This window comes from Oncorhynchus gorbuscha, linkage group LG01 (assembly GCF_021184085.1).
Source record: "Oncorhynchus gorbuscha isolate QuinsamMale2020 ecotype Even-year linkage group LG01, OgorEven_v1.0, whole genome shotgun sequence".
Classification (NCBI taxonomy): Eukaryota; Metazoa; Chordata; class Actinopteri; order Salmoniformes; family Salmonidae; genus Oncorhynchus; species Oncorhynchus gorbuscha.
Window position 1 is genome coordinate 101560773 of NC_060173.1, and position 19999 is coordinate 101580771.

A 19999-nucleotide genomic window follows, 5' to 3' on the forward strand; every position below is an offset into this window, starting at 1 on the left:
ATATAGTCTAGTGAACCTAATTGAACCTACTGAAAACCTAACAAATATATTCCAATATGATCAGATAAATAAAGCAATATTTTCTTATGGCTCTGTCAGTAATCTTTAATTTTCAACAGACACAAAAGACAAATTTCCTTTATATAAAAATCCCCATAACATGAACATTAAATGAAAGAAACCGGTATTCAAGGCACCATCAGTAGCCTATATTTTCTATTTTAGCAAAAATGGGCTAAATTTACTTCAAAGAAAAAAACAATAATAGCAATTTTCTATCATCCACTCAACTGAAATATTTTTAAAATATAATTGGATTGAAATACAATAAAATAAAGTGCAAAAATCTATTAATCAAAAACAACACTTTGTTTCCCGTTAAGGAGAAGTAACATGCAGTGAAAACAAATATTAAACTTTAACTTTTAAACTTGAACTGAGTAAAAACTCTAAATATGTGATTGCACAGTAATGTTCACTTGTTTGAGGTTGAGGGTGATACTTGGTGGTGTCCCATCTTTTCCACAAGTTCATCAATGTTCGGGGTAAGGCTCTGAGCTGAGGAAATCCTCAGAATTGAGTGGAGGTGTTCAGCAGTAAGTCGACTTCTGTGTGATGTTTTGTTCAAGTTCATCAAAGAAAACAGTTGTTCACACAGGTATGTGCTGCCAAACATAGACAACGTTTGAGCAGCCTGGATGCGCAGCTGGGGCATTGTGTCAGGGAGGAAACGGGCGAACTCCGCAGCACCCACTGCCGCATATTTTGCCCTCAGTGCATCATTGCATTGGAGGTCAATCAACTCCATTTGGAGGTTTGGTGGTGAGCTTTCCACGTCAACAGCAAATGGGTTACCGAGCAGTTCCAACCTGCTTTTTTGTGCTTCAAAGTCAGCAAATCGGCGTCGAAAGTCAGCGGCAAGCATACCTATTTTATCAGCCAACTGTGCGCTCGGGAACGCACTGGTAGAGAGCTTCTCTTTCATGGTCTGGCAGCTGGGAAAGTGGCTCAAATTTTCTTTCCGCATCTGCGTCTCCCACAGAGTCAGTTTGGTTTTAAATGCCTTCACTGTACTGTACATATCAGAGATGACACGATCCCGACCCTGCAGCTGCAAGTTCATTGCATTCAGATGACTCGTAATGTCACACAGAAAAGCCATTTCACACAGAAACATTTCGTCTCGGAGTTGTGTTGTGTCTTTCCCTTTGCTGTCCAAGAACAGACAAATCTCCTCACGAAGCTCGAAACATCTTTGAAGCACCTTTCCCTGGCTTAGCCATCACACCTCTGTGTGATAAGGCAAATCACCATGCTCCGTTTCTAACTCCGTCAGAAATGCCTTGAACTGGCGGTGATTCAAACCTTTGGCTCTGATAAAGTTAACTGTGCGCGTGATGATGCTCATTACATGCTCCATTTTCAAGGCTTTACCGCACAACGCTTCCTGGTGTATGATACAATGATAAGCTGTCAGCTCACCTGTCGCGTTTTCCTCTTGCATCTTTTCCCGTATCTTCGCCAACAGTCCGCTCCTGTGTCCACACATCGCAGGTGCTCCGTCGGTTGTCAAACCCACGAGTTTTTCCCAAGGCAGCTCCATCTCATTTACACATCTTGACACCTCTTCATACAAATCATGCCCCGTAGTTGTGCCATGCATAGGACGTAAAGCCAAAAACTCCTCTGTCACGCTTAGGCTGGAGTCCACTCCGCGGATGAAAATTGACAACTGGGCAATGTCAGAAATGTCGGTGCTCTCATCCACAGCCAAGGAATATGCAATGAAATCTTTTCCCTTTTTCACAAGCTGCTCTTTTAGATTGATGGACAACTGGTCTACTCTCTCGGCAATGGTGTTTCTGCTCAGACTCACATTAAAAAGAGTTGCCTTTTTCTGGGCAAACTTCGTCACAAACTTTAATCATGCAGTTTTTGATGAAATCCCCCTCCGTAAATGGCCGGGCTGATTTAGCGATCTCTTCTGCCAAAATAAAACTGGCCTTGACAGCAGCCTGGCCTTGTGATTTGGCTTTTTGAACAGAGCCTGTCGAGATTTGAGGCCTCGTTTTAATTCCTCTGCCTTTTGTAGCCTTTGTTCCATGTCCATATTCTTGTTTTTGTCCGCGTGTTTCGTTTCATAATGTCGTCTCAGATTATACTCTTTCAGTACCGCCACACTTTCTCCACACAGAAGACACACAGGTTTTCCAGCTACCTCCGTGAACAAATACTCCGACTCCCACCTTGTTTGAAACCCCCGGTTCTCAGTGTCCACCTTCCGTTTTGCCATTTTTGATGGGTATCTGAAAGTTAATTTTACTGTGATGCTGACAACTGCTGTGCCAATAAATATTGAAATGAAGCAGCCTACTGCTCGGTGCGTCACCGTTGCATTGTGGGAAATGTAGTATTGGTGCGTGTAAAAGATCTGCGGGCTGCCGGCTTGCTGCGGTCTGCGGGCCGGTTCTAATAACAAATCAAGATCATCCCAGGGGCCGTAAAAAACCTTCTCGCGGGCCGGATGTGGCCCGCGGGCCTTGACTCTGACATATGTGGTGTAAAGCATCTACAGGTAGACTATCCAAATAAAGTGTGATCGAATTTAGATACGCTTTAAAGTTTTCTAATGCATATCTATTTTAACCTGCATTTAAACAACAGATGCCAAGAACAATAGCTGAAGACAAGACATATCCATCTTCAATGATCATTTTGCCCAGTGGTGCTTGTTTCTTTATCTCAACCTGTACTTTATAACTTTTTGTGACAGCATCATAGTTTGCTTTTTTGGACAGTGGGTTCCATGACCCTCTGCATCTGTTATTTTTTCATCTTGGACACAATAAATGGGTTGTGAAAGAGAAGATGACAGTCGAGGCTCGAAATGCTTTGGCAAGCTTCAAGCCTCTCCCTATCCAGCCCAGAGCCCCACAGTCTATGAGGGCTCTATGACCTACCCTCCTATTCTCCCCCTCCTCCATATCTGCAGGTCCCTCCACTCCATGCTCTCAGCACAATGTTGCTGCTTGAAAGAGAGAGGGAGAGAGAGAGAGAGAGAGAGAGAGAGAGAGAGAGAGAGAGAGAGAGAGAGAGAGAGAGAGAGAGAGAGAGAGAGAGAGAGAGAGAGAGAGAGAGAGATTCTGCATTGGAGTGATTGGCTCATATTGCAGAGGTTCCTGATTACTGAGCAAGGACACAGAAAGCCTCAGGCTGGAGGAAAATGTTGTTTTGTGTACTGTTAATATACTGTTTGTGTACAATAAAACAAAAATATACATCTGGTCATCATGTCCTAATGGCCATGAACAACATGTACAAATATTACATGCATGAACATGCAACAACATTTCTGCTGCTCATTGATGCAAAAATTGCTCACAGAATCAGTAAATCAATATTTAAGTTTTATATTTGAGATTCTTGAAAGTAGCCACCCTTTTCCTTGATGACAGCTTTGCACTTTCTTGACATTATCTCAACTAGCTTCATGAGTTAGTCACCTGGAATGCATTTCAATTAACAAGTGTGCCTTGTTAAAAGTTTATTTGTGCAGTTTCTTTACTTCTTAATGCGTTTGTGCCAATCAGCTGTGTTGTGACAAGGTAGGGTTGGTATACAGATGATAGCCCTATTTGGTAAAAGACCAAGTCCATATTACGGCAAGAACAGCTCAAATAAGCGATCCGGAAAATGTCAAGAACTTTAAAAGTTTCTTCAAGTGTAGTCGCAAAAACCATCAAGCGCTATGATGAAACTGGCTCTCTTGAGGACCGTCACAGGAAAGAAAAACCTCTGCAGCAGAGGATAAGTTCATTAGAGCTACCAGCCTCAGAAATTGCAGCACAAATAAATGCTTCACAGAGGTCAAGTAACAGACACATCTCAACAGCAACTATTCAGAGGAAACTGTGTCAATCAGGCCTTCATGGTCGTATTGCTGCAAAGAAACCACCACTAAAGGACACCAATAAGAATAAGAGACTTGCTTGGGCCAAGAAACATGAGCAATGGACATTGGACCGGTAGAAATCTGCCCTTTGGTCTGATGAGTCCACATTTTTTATTTTTTGTTTCAACTGCCGTGTCTTTGTGAGACAGAGTAGGTGAACAGATGATCTCCACATGTGTGGTTCCCACCGTGAAGCATGGAGGAGTAGGTGTGATAGTGTGGGAGTGCTTTGCTGGTGACACTGTCTGTGATTTATTTAGAATTCAAGGCACACTTAACCAGCATCGCTACCACAGCATTTTGCAGTGATAGGCCATCCCATCTGGTTTGGGCTTAGTGGGACTATCATTTGATTTTCTCCAGGCTGTGTAAGGGCTATTTGACTAAGAAGGAGAGTGACGGAGTGCTGCATATCAGAGGACTTGGCTTCCACAATCACCCGACCTCAATCCAATTGAGATGGGTTTTGGATGAGTTGGACCGCAGAGTCAAGGAAAAGCAGGCAACAAGTACTCAGCATATGTGGGAACTCCTTCAAGACTGTGGTCCTTCTGTAGTTCAGTTGGTAGAGCATGGCGCTTGTAACGCCAGGGTAGTGGGTTCGATTCCCGGGACCACCCATACGTAGAATGTATGCACACATGACTGTAAGTCGCTTTGGATAAAAGTGTCTGCTAAATGGCATATATTTTATTATTATACTGTTGGAAAAGCATTCCAGGTGAAGCTGTTTAAGTGAATACCAAGAGTGTGCAAAACTGTCATCAAGGCAAAGGGTGGCTACTTTGAAGAATCTAAAATCTAAACTACATTTTGATTTGCTTAACACTTTTTTGGTTACTACAGGATTCCATGTGTTATTTCATAGTTTTGATGCCTTCACTATTATTCCAAAGTGCAGAAAATAGTTTAAAAAATGAAAACTTGAATGAGTAGGTGTGTCCAAACTGTTGACTGGTATTGTATTCTAACAGCTTTTGTCAAGTAAAACAATGTATATTCAAATGCATTTTTTCTCCCCGATAAAGTTTGATAAAAACCTTTCCTTTCCATTTTATTAGAGATATCACACATATTTTAAAGGGAACCTTCAGCCCTTTATCTACGTCCCTTTATCTACTTCCCCAGCGTCAGATGAACGCATGAATACAATTTTTACGTTTCTGCGTGCAGTTTGAAGGAAGTTGCCAACTAGAGGAAGTCTATGGTAACTGCTAGCATGCCATAGACTTCCAGTCATTGAGCTAAAATTAGTTAGCATTGGCCCCATGAATCTATCTCTAACTTCCTTTATACTGGATGCAGAGACAAATGGTATCCAGGAGTTCATCTGACTCTGGGGAAGTGGATAAAGGGCTTTATTGTCAAAATCCCAAAGTATCCTTTTAATAGGTCTAATATAATTTATATTTCAACAGGGCAATGCCACAGGACTCAAAGTAAAGCAATTATTTTACATTCAACAGTCCAATTTAGACCTAAAAGTATTAATATTTTTATCAGCCCTTGTAAATAATGGATGTTAAGTACTTCTAGTGGGTCCTCTCTTTCAGATACACCACTGCTTGAAGATAATAACCCATATTTACACAGCATGTGTGCTGTCCCTACGCTTTGAACAGAACTATTTTACAGGCATCATAATGACCATGTACAATGGGGTACAATGGGTTTGTTTATATGATTTGTAGTGATATATTAACTAAGTTAAAAACAACAGTCCATATTACATTTGAATAATTTAGCAGACACTCTTATCCAGAGCAACTAGGGTTAAAGCATCCCAGTTAATGTTAATATATGCCATTTAGCAGACGCTTTTATCCAAAGCGACTTACAGTCATGTGTGCATACATTCTACATATGGGTGGTCCCGGGGATCGAACCCACTACCCTGGCGTTACAAGCGCCATGCTCTACCAACTGAGCTACAGAAGGACTCTTCCACAAGAGAGTTTGTCAACAGTGCAAACTATAGAAGAAACAAAATCAAGGGTATGGACAATACTTTTCAGTCAATCTGGCCTCAGACACACAATCTGGCCTCAGCTGCAACCCTTAAAACAATGCCACCAGATACGTACAACTCAGCAATTAGATAACGGCACACTCAGTGGGATGATTTAAATCAATTAGCTGTGCTTTCGCGTCCTAGATCTTACAGGGATATGCTACGGTAGGTGTTATTGTGGGGTGAGATATATCTGTGTTTATTGAATATCTAATGCTAGACAGAATTGTTTTATAAACAGGTGTATTTTAACATCACTATTCAATACAATGTAAAAAAGTAAACATGCATCTAATATCAATGCCATTTAGCAGACACTTTTAACCAAAGCGACTTCCAGTCATGGGAACCACAACCCTGGCGGTACAAGCTCCATGCTCTACTAACTGAGCCATACACGACCAAGTCTGACATGATGGACCTGAAAAGTAAAGAGTGGGAAAAATCCATTAGAATTACAATCGACTTCCTTTACCCATCAAATCGTTCACCCCTCACATTCTTGTAGGCCAGGCAGGTGCCTTGACGTGCAGCGAGTCAGTAATATACAACAAGGATGGGAAAGAGTCTACAAAAACCTCACTTATCATTTTTTCAACATCTGCTACCGCAGCAGGTCACTGCCTCCCTCAGAGCTGGGAGCTGGCAGGAGCCTCCATGTCTGATGGGAGATTTAGACCAACAGTGTGATTATAGCTGCAGCCAGCACCCAGCATGCCAGGAATGGCCAGGCCACACAGAGCCATACTGTTGGATACTACTGACTCTCTATTACCCAGAGGCTGCAGCAGCAGGGAGAGGATTCCACATGTCCTCCCAGTCTTTCATTTTTAGAGGGAGAAATGCCATTCAACAAGCCCCTAGAGGGCCTTGTCGTTGGACCGACTAGGCTGTAAATGGCAGGATGAGATTGGCATAGAGAAACAGAGAGATAATACTAAGCTACTGAGCTCGGCTGGATCTGCTGTGGAGAACAAAGAGCAGTTGGATTGTGGAACGGATGGAGGATTATGTTACCAGAGAACACAAGCGAACCTGTTTGTCTGGCACGTGGAACACAGGCTGTGTATGTACCATGAGTAATGGTGCATGGAAATGGCCAGTGGATGAGTGATGAGTCAGATATGTCCACTGATTCCATGGCGGGCACACAAAGTGCCCCTCCAACCATGCATGCCTGAGCACATCTGAACAAACAAGTTACATCAATCCCTCTCACCTCTCCCTGGGTGGCTATAAGACTGAATTGTTCACAGGGGCAACAATTTTGTTTGGCTAGGGATTCATTTGGTTGAAATGTATTGACCGGAACTGTTACGCATTGTTCAAGATCAGAACAACAAGGCTAGCGACAGTCTTTCTGTGGTGATCAAAGACAGGGATTGAGGGACAAACCAATCACAACCCGCATATGAAAGAAAGACACCAATAAGTGAACCCTACAGGACTCGTATCTGTGCATTCACTAGTCTAGGTATGTTCTAGAAGTAGAACCGTAGCAACCGTTAGCGCTTGGAGCCAGATTTGCATGTCAATGAGTTATGTTACGAATAAAGTTTTATTCAAAGGGGATCTGGCTATACAGGGAAGAAGACTGTTAATTCATTGGATAGGCTACATGTGTCTTATGGATTTTTCATATGTAGTTTATTAGAGTTCTTTCTAGGGACAGAGCCCAAGCTTTACAAAGTGCTCATAATAAAACAGATTCATGAACCTTGTCAATGATATAATTTGTTACCCATGATTTCCCAAACCATTTCTACAAGGCCAGCATAAAACCCCTCTGACAATAGCCAGATATATGACCAGACTGGAGCTGAAGAGCAAATCATTCTCACCCTTGGTTTCCACTTTTAAGTATAATAGAAAGTGATCCACATTAGGGGTGGGTGGGGGTTTTAAGGACTGTGGATCAGTGAAGATCCTCAGAGGAAGGGAAGGACCATCCTACTTAGTGAATTTCATAAAATAGTGTACATTACACATTTTTTTTTAGATAGAACTATACTAGATATGTCACCAAATAATTGATTAAAACACTGTTTTTCTATGAAGGTCTACAGTAGCCTCGACAGCACTCCGTAGGGTAGCATCATGGTGTAGCTGGAGGACAGCTATTTTCCGTCCTCCTCTGTGTACATTAAACCTAATTATAACGACTTCCAGAGGACATCCTCCAACCTATCAGAACTCTTGCAGCATGAACTGACATGTTGTCCATTCAATCAAAGCATCAGTGAATAAATATAGTACTGAAAGAATACACTGCAGCTAGCTAGCACTGCAGTGCGTAAAATGTGGTGAGTAGTTGACTCAAAGAGAAAGACAATAGTTGCACAATTTTGATCAAATTAATTTCTCCAGAAACATCATCACATCATTGTTTCATCCATAACTTACACTTCAATAAATCAAGGTACTTTAATATTATCCAAATACTGAGAAACACATTTACATTCACATGGGTTTATGTTTCTATCCCATTTTTCCCTATGTATAGATGAGCAGCCTTCAGTGACACTGATGCAGACAGGCTGTGTTGTGCTGTGCCTGGCTACACTATGCCTATGCAGGCCCTATAGATAATAATGTGAATATGACTCTGGATCTTATTGATTCTGAACAGGGGATGATAGAATCAATAAGAGAAGGAGTATGTTTATGCGGGAGTATGATGATGCTTGCTAAGTGGAAAAGAGATCAAGATGAGGGGAGGCGGACAGGGATCCTGAGCTCTGGGTTTGCTGTTCAATTTCCATTTTTCTCCCTTTCCTTTGATGCACTTTATGGGCTAACTGAGTGGTACTGTGAGAGCTTTCCTCCTCAGATGTATTTCCACAGCACAAGTACATCATCTGCTGGGTTTAGTATCATTGTAGACAGCAGACCTATGTTCATACCTCATCTCAGTTTTTCTTTCAGTAATACTGGAGGCAGGACTACATACACTTCAGATGGAGTGCACCAAGCTGTGTCAGACTACTGTCCTCTATTCTGATTCAAATCACAAATTGGAGAGAGAGTAGCCAGACATGGGGAGGACTATCCACTGTCCAAGTAAATAACTCTAATAAGTATCTTTACTGTTCATCAACTCTATTCACACTCCTGGAGTATCAAATCCAACATAGAGGAAAGGACATGAATAAGATATAGTGCAGGTAATTGCTCATCAGACTGAACTTGATAAGGTGGCTACTCACAGCAGTGCAATCAGTTTGGTTTCATCAAACACCCTGCTGCATTAATCAATGGATCACTCAGACACACTCATCACCACCACACCATCAGTATGGCTATCACCGTTCACTCCTCAAGGTCACAAATACAGACATGTTCGGACTATTTGTAGCTAAGCATTTAACAGTTTGTATCTACAATAACCATTCAACAGTTGTCTTCCTTCTCAATGGATGTCATGTAATGTAACACACTTCAGCAACATACAATTTACATTTACACAAGGTCAGAAATATAGTAGTTTTCAGTTTTCAGTTTGCAATGTTTTTTTATTTATTCTCAAAACAGGTGTGTAATGTAACCCACTTTACCATCATACAATCTAATCGACAGGTAATTAAATCCTCAATGTAAACACATGTTTTGTCATGTTTGACACTTTTGTAGCTAAACATTCAACAGTTGTTTTCTCAAAGTGTGCCATGAAGACCTCATCACCAATGTACAATTGACAGGTTATCAAATATGCTAAATGTATTGATAATATCTTATCAGTTCTCGAAATCATTCAACTGTTGTCAAAAGACAACATCTCAATGCACGTAATTTAAACCACATCAGCAACATACTGTGTTGACAGGTAGAAGATAGCTACAGTGACGAAGGAAGAAGGTAGCTACAGTGACATCAAATGGCACTTGTAATAAATGAATTCATAAAACTACCTGATTGATGTGGCTAATTCAATATACATTAGAGTTCCTATAAAATGTCTGGCTCCTAATGATAGAAGTGAGACTAAAATCCTCTCAAAATCTGGAGATAAGCCAGAGTTTAGCCACATCAAATAGTAGCCCCCACATCAAATAGCAGCCCCCCCCTCCATAGCAGCACTTTACTGTACAGATTCATGTTGATAGCAGGGGAGAAAATGCCAGGGGACGGAACTGGGAGCAGCACTGGACAAAGAGCAGTCAGTCCGTCTGTCCTCCCTCTTGGTAGTGCAGTTGCCATGGTGACAGTGGGGTGCAGATAATCGGCCGTTGTGTTATAACTCCAAGGGACTGAATTACCATTCAGTGTGCTGTGTGGCGGGTGTTGATGGAGTGGTCATCATTGGAGGTAAATGAATGCACTTAGCCTTCACACACACACTCACACACTAATCACCCTGTCCTTTGAGCCTGTTTCATACCACAGATAAGATGTCACAACTGGTGATTGACTTGTTAGGTCATGGACCCCTCAAACCCTGGAAATATGACAGCTTTGTCACTTAAATCCCTTCATGTGAGTTAAGGGAAATGTTCCAACAGGTGTCTTGCTTAAGCACTAGCTGTATCGTGCTGAAGTCTGATGTTAGCGCCATTACCAAGCTGAGATTTCAGAAACTCAAAGAATGATTTTGAAATGGAAATTCGCCCCCTTTATTTTATATTGATTTACATTTGATATAAAAGTACTTACATTTAATACATTTCTTCAAAATACACGCAGCCAAACAACATACAAATCAAATACAAAATTATAAAATGTGTTATATCTATCGTCTGTCCTTTTCTGAAAGTGACAGAAAGTATCTTTATAATTATCTAAAGTAACTTTGTAGCCATAGAGTCGTGTTAAATTATTTTCCGTGTTCACATCCTTATGCTGTAAAGTTGATACAGATATGTTGCTGGAACAAGAGACCTACAAAAATACGGATGTCTGTGATTCTCTTCTCATAACATTCATGTTGAGTTTCAATCATTCCTGTGATCCAAACAGAACATCTTAGATGGAATATACATTTCAGTCACCTCAGTAAAATATCTTCTATTTGTAGCAGAGCAAATATATATGTTTGGAATTATTACATGATATAATACTGTAAAGAACTGAATTAGAGGGTTAACGGAAAATAATCCTCTTAAAACTAACCTTGGCCACTTCTGGATTGTATCCATCTTGGCTGAATCAAACGGTACAAACACAAGGACAGAAAACAAGCTTCATTGTTCAGGTATGAAGCCATGAAATTATAACATGTTATTGTGAAGATTAACAGTTCTTGTTCTGGGGAAATCAATGACAATGGAAACCATGGCACATAAAACTTTGACCAATCTCAAACAGTTCTTGTTTTTATAAGATGATATATCATTTATTGAGAAAAATATATATAGACCTGCTTTAGATCTGTATACTGCACCAAAATAACAAGTTGTTGGTTCCACTGAGGCCCCAATTAAATTAGATCTGTTTTAGCCAACATCTGCATAGCTGACAGTGTCTGAGGTAAATCTGCGTGAGCACTGTAAAATCCACAATCGACACCAAAGCGGACATTGCCATTGGCTGCACAGAGTCAAATGAAGAGAAATCCCATGCAACCTTGTTTACATTTCAAACACTGGAATGTGAGGCTGATGGACTACCTTAATTATTTTGTTTAATGATGATTAATTTCAAGGTCATTATTTTTATATAGCCTACACTTTCCCGTTCTGAACAAAGGGGATGAATTTGGCTTTGTGACAATGATCACAAGAGAAGCCGATCACTGATTTCAGATTCAACACAGTTCCACCTCTGACACCAACAAAACATCAGCTAAGTGGGTGTGGGCCATTGCCGGTTAACGCTTTATCTGATTAAATCTCGGCCTAACAAGAGACAGACATATACAGGTTCAGAAATAAGTACTGTATCAATCTTGACGTTTGTTTACAACAGAAGAGTTCCGGTGTTAAGTTATTTTGCAAATCAGCAGCTTTACTTCAGTGTCATTCAGTATATACTAAATAGTGCTGTATAACGAATGTTCGACAAACAGAAAGCAAACAACGGAAACTAAAATGTTTAAATCATTCAGCACACAACTGAAGAGGTAATGCTGATGCTAAAAACCAACAAACCTAACCGAGAGGACAGGAGCCTGATAGGAAATAGAAAATTCTTATTTTCCTTGTTTTTATACATTTGTACACTGTCGTATAAAAGGAGTAGAAAGTGTAGTCAGGCTATGCGGCGGTTTCGCGAATTGTCCCCTCTAGTTTCTTTGGGAGTAGCCCTCTCCTTTCGTCTATGTTGATGACCGGTTTGCGACAGTTCTGTCCGTCAAGGTAGATCTTTGCATACACTGGGTTGGAATAGTTCAAGGGCTGCATTGAGGAAGTAAAAAATGCTGTTAGATATTTGACAGGCACATCATATTTGCACAGCTCACAACAATGCATAAGAAAATAGCCTACATAATCTGGTGCCCTGTATGATGACAATATCCTACAGTACTATTTGTAACTTATTATAACTTACTGTGACTTAAAAGGATACTTCTGGATTTTGTCAATATGCCCTTTGTCTACTTCCCCAGAGTCAGATGAGCTTGTGGATACCATTTTTATGTTTCAGTGTCCAGTATGAAGGAAGTTAGAGGTAGTTCCGTGAGACAATGCTAACTAGCATTGCGCATTGAGTGGAAGCCTATGGGTATCTACAAGCATGATAGCAGATACCCATAGACTTCCAGTCCTTGCGCTAAAGCTAGTTAGCAATTGTGCTAGCGCTAGTTAGCAACTTACTTCAAACTGCATGCAGAGATGAAAATGGTATCCACAAGTTCAAATGACTCTGAGGATTATCCCTTTAAAAAAGGTTTCTGATATGTTGCACTGCAATACACACAGTATAGCAATATTATTTCTCGACACAGAGACAACAGACGACTTTGGCATTTCTATGTTTATGTTAGAGAAGGTTAAAGATGAAGAACACAGCTAAAACTGTAAGGTTGTTATTGCAAGGTAGCAGGAAAGAATAGGATATAGCTCATGCACATTAGCCCAAGCAACATAATTAAATGTGCAGTCGCAGGGTTTACTCCTAATATGCATTAACAATGAGATTTTCCAACCCAATATTTTTTCCAATTTGGTTGTAGCATACATTCAGAAGAGGTAAATGTTACAAGTGCAACAATACTTTTCCTTTTTAAATACTTCAAGATTAATTTAATCATATCTAAAACCAGAAAAATGCAATGAAAGTGCCATTCAGCTTCCTTTTTATTGACAAGTCCGCAGGTTTCCTTCCAAAAGGAGATTTACAAACGTTCTACACCTCACGTCTGTTCCTTCTATAGTGAATGGCATAACAGCATGCCTTCCCCTGTAAGAGGTTGGTTGTCTAAACTAAGGGGAAGGATGGGAGAAATCACCTGTCCAGGTATCACCTCCTTGGGAACAGCATGTATGCGCAGGGTGCGAGGGTCACTGGACTTCACACACCAGCCCTGCAAACACACAAGTTCTGCCAATGTTCACCATGCCACAAGGCCAAGCTGTTCTCAACCAACATACTGTACACTTTACCACAAGTGTATATGGATATAATCCAACTAAAAATCTATTATATATCAACATCAGTGAGGAACTTAAAATCATGTGATGATTAGAAAATGAGATCAACAATTGTCCATCCATATTTGGTTTTAGAACTTAGATTGAGGATTCAAATTCAACAAAAAAACCATGGCACCTACAGTATTCCCTGATATGATAAAGAAACACTATAGTGGAGTTAGCTACTTGTGATTCAGTCAGCCTCTACCTTTCTAATGCAAAGGGATCCAGGTGGGACTGACACTACCAGATGTCAAAGTTGGCATGGCGAGAAGCAAACGCATTAAGCTTGAAGTGGTAGCAAGCAAGTTAGATAACAAGATAGATCAGTAAAGTTGTTATGATTTATTTGGTATTCGGGGCGTTAGTGTGTGTTGAGGCCCATGAAGAAAATGAGTCAACAGAAGATAAAATGTTCCCTTGGTACAGAGCGCCTGAATAATGTTTCTCTCCACATACCTGAGATTTGTGCTCCATCTGTTAATGTAACTACACATCTATATCAGATCATACCGTGGACAGAAAGTCTGGTAGAAATTGTATTTGGAATGCCACATGAGGAGATGCTAAAGCCTAATTTTGTTAATCACACTACTGATTACATGACTATGATACCATTAATGGATGGATGATGGTTGCATACTGATGGATTAACAGATGAGACTACAATGTTGTCTCTGTAAATTATATTATCCCAAATAAATATAGAAACACGAAAAGATTTTCCTTTGAGGTACACTCTTACAATATTCAACCAAACAGAGTTTTTGCATTTTCTTTTTGCCTAAAATGTTATTACGCACAAAATAAATGGTGGATTTTGTACATAGTCTTCCAATACAAACCTTATGAGGGTCCAGTGTAAAGTTTGGTCGCAAAAGGCTGCCAGCATCTGCATGGTTGTCGTGGTCGACCTCATACATGTTGTAGGTAGGGTTTCCTATCTCCACGTTGATCCCTCCATTCGTCATGGGCTGCCTCGTCACCCTCTTCCCCCTGGGAGGAGGAGGACAACTGACACTCATTAACATTTGATAATTAATTGTATGTTGTACAGTCCCTGCAACTAGTTATCACAGGCATTAAAACCACTTACAGATAGGGGGCAGTATTTTCACTTTGGATGAATTGCATGCCCATAGTGAACTGCATCAAAATCTGTCCTAAATTGCTAATATATGCATATTATTATTAATATTGGACAGAAAACACTCTGACGTTTCTAAAACCGTTTGAATTATGTCTGTGAGTATAACAGAACTCACAGGTCAGGCAATCTTTCAAACAAGTTTTGAATGTTGGGGCAACTTTGACGTCATCGCCCCCTCCCTTCCCAACAAGTTATGGATCTGGAAACACTTCCTACGTATTCCACTAGATGTCCTCATTCAGTAGAAAGTGTAATGGAGCATTTGCTGTGAACTTTGCCCTAATGGGAGGGAAAGTAGTCGGTGTCGCAAGAGAATGCCATTTTGTTGTGGCGCATTTCTCTTTGACTGCTACGGCTGTTCCAATCAGACCCAGATGAAAACGAATGATCCGGTTGGAATGTTATTGGATATCTATGATTATAACATCCTGAAGATTGATTCTGCACTTAGTTTGACCAGTTTCTTCGACCTGTAATATGTCTTTTGGAAATTTTCATGCAAAGTTATCCTGGACCAGAAGTCATTTTTTGGGCATGTGAGCTGAACGTGATAGCAAATGCTGCTACTTGGACACTACAATTGAACATTATGGAACAAAACGATGTATTGTTGAACTAGGACTCCTTGCACTACATTCTGATTAAATATCATCAAAGGTAAGGGAATATTTATGTTGTAATTTTGTATTTCTGTTGACTCCAACATTGCGGAGAAATATTGTTACGTCTGAGCGCCATCTCAGATTATTGCAATGTTAGGCTTTTTCCGTAACATAAAAAAAAAATGTGACACAGCAGTTGCATTAAGAACCAGTGTATCTTTAATTATATGTAGAACATGTATCTTTAGTCAAAGTTTATGATGAGTATTTCTGTTATCTGGCGTAGCTTTCTATAATTCCTCCGGATATTTTGGAGGATTTTCTGAACATGGCGTCAATGTAAACCGAGATTTATGGATATAAAATGCATGTTATCGAACAAAACATAAATGTACTGTGTAACATGTCATATGACTGTCATCTGATGAAGATTTTCAAGAGGTTAGTGATAGATTTTTTTTTATCCTGCTTTTGTGATTTTATCTTTTGCTGGAAAAAATGGCTACGTTTTTTCTTTGGTTTGGTGGTGGTCTAACATAAATATATGTTGTGTTTTTGCTGTAAAACATTTTAAAAATCTTACACGCTGGGTACATGAACAAGGTGTTTATCTTTCATTTGAGGTATTGGACTTGTTAATGTGTGGAGGTTAAATATTTCTAAAGAATATTTTTGCATTCCCTGCGCCACCTTTTCAGCTAAACAGGGGGGTGGAGTTCCCTGGGGGGAACCCCTCGCCTTAACTTAACTCTGAATGGTTAAGGGTTAAGGTTTGGAATAGGTTTAAAACAAGAACAACTTTCTATCGCTGGATTTCAATTGGCAACCTTTGGAATCAGAGGCAGGTGTTTACTTACATACATCCGCCATCCCCAACACCCTAGCAAAACCTAAATCTACTTTAAGGTAACAGTGCTCATGGTTTCCCCTAGTGGTCGGTCTCCATGTCATTGCCAGACATCCTCAAACACGGATGTTGAATACTGGCTTGTATCACGGGTGACCTGGTTGGTACCTGAGATCACCAGCCACATCAACCCACATTCAACCCACATTCAACCGCTCACAGTTTCCCCTAGTGGTCGTTCTCCATGTCATTGCCAAACATCCTCAAACACGGATGTTGAATACTGGCTTGTATCACGGGTGACCTGGCCTGCTACCTGAGATCACCAGCCACATCAACATTTAAATTGATTTTAATACTTTATTGTCACTTATGAAAATGTGTCTGGTGATCACAAAATCTAAATCACAACACATGCAATACACTTATACACATATCACAGGACACACCAGCAAGCATATTTACTTATTAGGCTTAACATAGTGTACCTCTGCCTTCTTTTGCAGATGAAAATGCCCGCCACCACCATTGTGATCAAGATCACCAGCAGGACCAGAGGTACGATGATGGCTATGCTCCCTGAAACAGAGAAGAGAAAGAATTAAACTGCTTTAGCATTTTGGATTGCTGTTAGTGTTATCACAGTCTCATTGCAAGAGTTAACATGTAGCCTAGTGGTTAAGAGCGTTGGGTCAGTAACTGAAAGGTTGCTGGTTTAAATCCCAGAGCCGACTTGGTGAAAAATCTGCCGATGTGCCATTCGAGCAACGCACTTAACCCTAGTTGCTCCTCTAAGTTGCTCTGGATAATAGCGTATGTAAAATGTCATCCAATGAGCTTTCTTGAACAGCCAAAGCAGATGGGGGTATATATTACAGCAGTAGACAATCCATCTGACCACAACCATAAGGCTAACTAGAGGATGGGTTGTAAGCCGTGTATGACGCTGGGTGAGTCATTTGACTTCTGCACTCACCTCCACTGGTGTTGTCTGATCTGCTGCTCTTGGGGGCGGGCCTTTCACACTGTGTGCCTGCCCAATTGACTGAACACCTGTAACATACCAATCAGAGAGGAGAAAACAACAATAGTCTTTAGCTGTCTCTACCTTAATCAACACATAAAACAAGTGCTATGGGAACAGACACTCAGCCACGGATAACATTTTTACAGATTTTCTTAGAGAAACCCTTTTTGTATAGAAGACATCTAAAAGTAGTGCTGATTAGAAAACAGAGTGAGTAGATTAACAGGATGAATATTCTGCAGAAAACACTATATCAATATGGAGTCATCTGGTTTGTTGTTTGGATGGGGTCCAATGGGAGTGATGAATGACTAGTTAGGAGGTGATTTCTTATTGGGCGTGATTGATGCTGAGGTGTATGTAAAGCATGAGCAATCTGACCACTGCAACTGGTTGGTGATGGAAGCAATGGAATTACACTAAATTACATGCACTCCAAGAAATCACAACACCAAATGATCAGGAATAAGAATTGCATCCCACGCATGTAGACAATGAATCATTCCCTTATGGAAAAAATGTCACAGCACAAACAATCATGCATTTTAATGGAGGGGTGTTACAAATGAATCATCCTTTCTGATGGGTAAAATATAAAATAAAATATTGTTAGGGAAAATACTAGGTAAGATCTGATGAGCAACTGATGAGCGGATGTGTAAAGGGTTTGTAATCTATTTAAGCATACCCCCGTAAAACTGACTATCCTACCGATCCTCAACTTCAGCAAGTCATTTACAAAATACCCTCCAACACTCTACTCAGCAAACTGGATGCAGTCTATCACAGTGCCATCCGTTTGGTCACCAAAGCCCCATATACCACCCACCCCTGCAACCTGTATGCAGGTCATCTGGCCCCAGGTCATCTATAAGTCTTTGCTAGGTAAAGCTCCGCCTTATCTCAGCTCACTGGTCACGATAACAACACCCACCAGTAGCACGTGCTCCAGCAGGTTTATCTCACTGGTCATCCTCAAAGCCAACACCTTATATCACCCTCACTAACTTTAAACATCAGCTATCTGAGCAGCTAACCGATCGCTGCAGATGTACACAACCCATCTGTAAATAGCCCATCCAATCTACCTATCTCATCCCCATATTGCTTTCATTTACTTTTTTGCACACCAGTATTTCTACTTGCACATCATCATCTGCACATCTATCACTCCAGTGTTAATTTGCTAAATTGTAATTACTTCGCTACTATGGCCTATTTATTGCCTTACCTCCTCACGCCGTTTGCACACACTGTATATAGACTTTTTTTCCATTGTAATATTGACTGTACATTTGTTTATTCCATGTGTAACTCTGTGTTGTTGTTTGTGTCACACTGCTTTGCTTTAGCATGGCCAGTTCGCAGTTGTAAATGAGAACTTGTTCTCAACTGGCCTACCTGGTTTAATAAAGGTAAAAAAACACACCAAAAAAAACAATCTCTGACATGCTTGTGAATGGATTTATTTCAGAGCTACAGCAGAGACCATGCAAGTCCCAAGTCCACATTTTCTGGCTGTTAACACACTCTTAACACATTAATCACCATACATGCATTGATCACAACAGGTCCCCTATATTCACAATCAGACAGCACTTGAATGTCACTCGAATGGCATGTCAGCTCGGGCTGTATGGCATGCAGTTAGTTAGCAGTGAGTTGAAGAGGGAGTAAATACTCTATTAGAGGTGAGAAAGTGTTATATAGACCACCACAATGACTGAAATGGAGGTGAATGACGAGAGGTGGGAGGGTGAGCCCTCTGGAACAGCCATATAGAGCATCACACTGGCTGAAATGGAGCTGAATGACGAGAGGTGGGAGGGTGAGACCTCTGGAACAGCCACAGGAAGTGATGTAGGAAGGGACCTACTTGCAGCGGGGTTTGTTAAGGGCAGTGATAGTGCACATCCCGTCATTCTGACAGAAGTAATCACATGGGTTGGCCAGCTCATCACAACGTTGGTTCTTGAACCCTGACGTGCAGCTGTAAAACAGTGCGGTGGAGTGATAGAGATAAAAACAACCAGGCTAGGTATTGTATAGGCAGATGGAAATCTTTCAACATGGCAACAAACAAAATACTACATAGATTTGTTCTAAGATATTATTTATGTTTGTATCATTCATGATGAATAAATTAATCTAAAACTAAACTACAGTAGAAATGTTATGTTTAGCTAAACTAATGACAGCTACATCCATTGAGGTAAAAATATATATATGTTTTTTCAGAATGTTATAAATTCGCAAGCTTATTTACGGTATCTATAAACAAAATGAACAGAAACATTTCAATACAGACATAAGCAAATTATGATTAGTTAGGAACATGTTGATCTCGATAATTCATCAAAACAATTGTAATGCCCACTTTATGTTTATATACACGTAGAATATTTACTGGCGGAACACACTGATCAGTTTTGAAAATCCCTTGGACCTTTAAGACAGTTTTCTGCTAACTACCATCTCAATGGTATTTCTGCTTGTGGAGTTTCTGGGGTGGCTTGGATGAGATACTAATTTACTCTGTTATAGTTTAAGGTCAAACATTATGATTTCTTGACACAGGCATATCCATCATCGCAACTAATCTCTATGCCTCGCAGCCAATGAATAAACCGCATTATCTAGATCTGTTAACCGTGTGGAAAACGAGATGGGATCATTTGCATAGAAATTGATTATATCCCTTGAATCGTGCCAGTCACGGCCACACATTTAATTGTAACTACAATGGACAATGGGACAGTAAAAAGATAGCGCAACAAGGTTTGTCTTTTCAGATGGATTTCCAATCATCTTTGTGGGGAGGTCTTTAACATTGAACCACACC

At 40.4% G+C, this 19999-nt stretch overlaps 1 protein-coding gene across 1 annotated transcript in view; it reads right to left on the reverse strand.

Annotated features, from left to right (window-relative positions):
* Positions 1-10150: 10150 nt before the first annotated feature.
* LOC123990266 (low-density lipoprotein receptor-related protein 1B-like) overlaps positions 10151-19999 on the reverse strand; it is a 265509-nt gene continuing 255660 nt past the window's right edge. Inside the window, exons 80-85 of the mRNA XM_046290887.1 lie at positions 19034-19147; positions 17107-17183; positions 16619-16709; positions 14377-14527; positions 13348-13422; positions 10151-12292 (exon numbers count right to left, since the gene is read on the reverse strand). Of these exons, the coding sequence (XP_046146843.1) occupies positions 12152-12292; positions 13348-13422; positions 14377-14527; positions 16619-16709; positions 17107-17183; positions 19034-19147 (649 nt within the window). The 3' untranslated portion in view covers positions 10151-12151. The remainder of the gene's footprint in view (positions 12293-13347; positions 13423-14376; positions 14528-16618; positions 16710-17106; positions 17184-19033; positions 19148-19999) is intronic.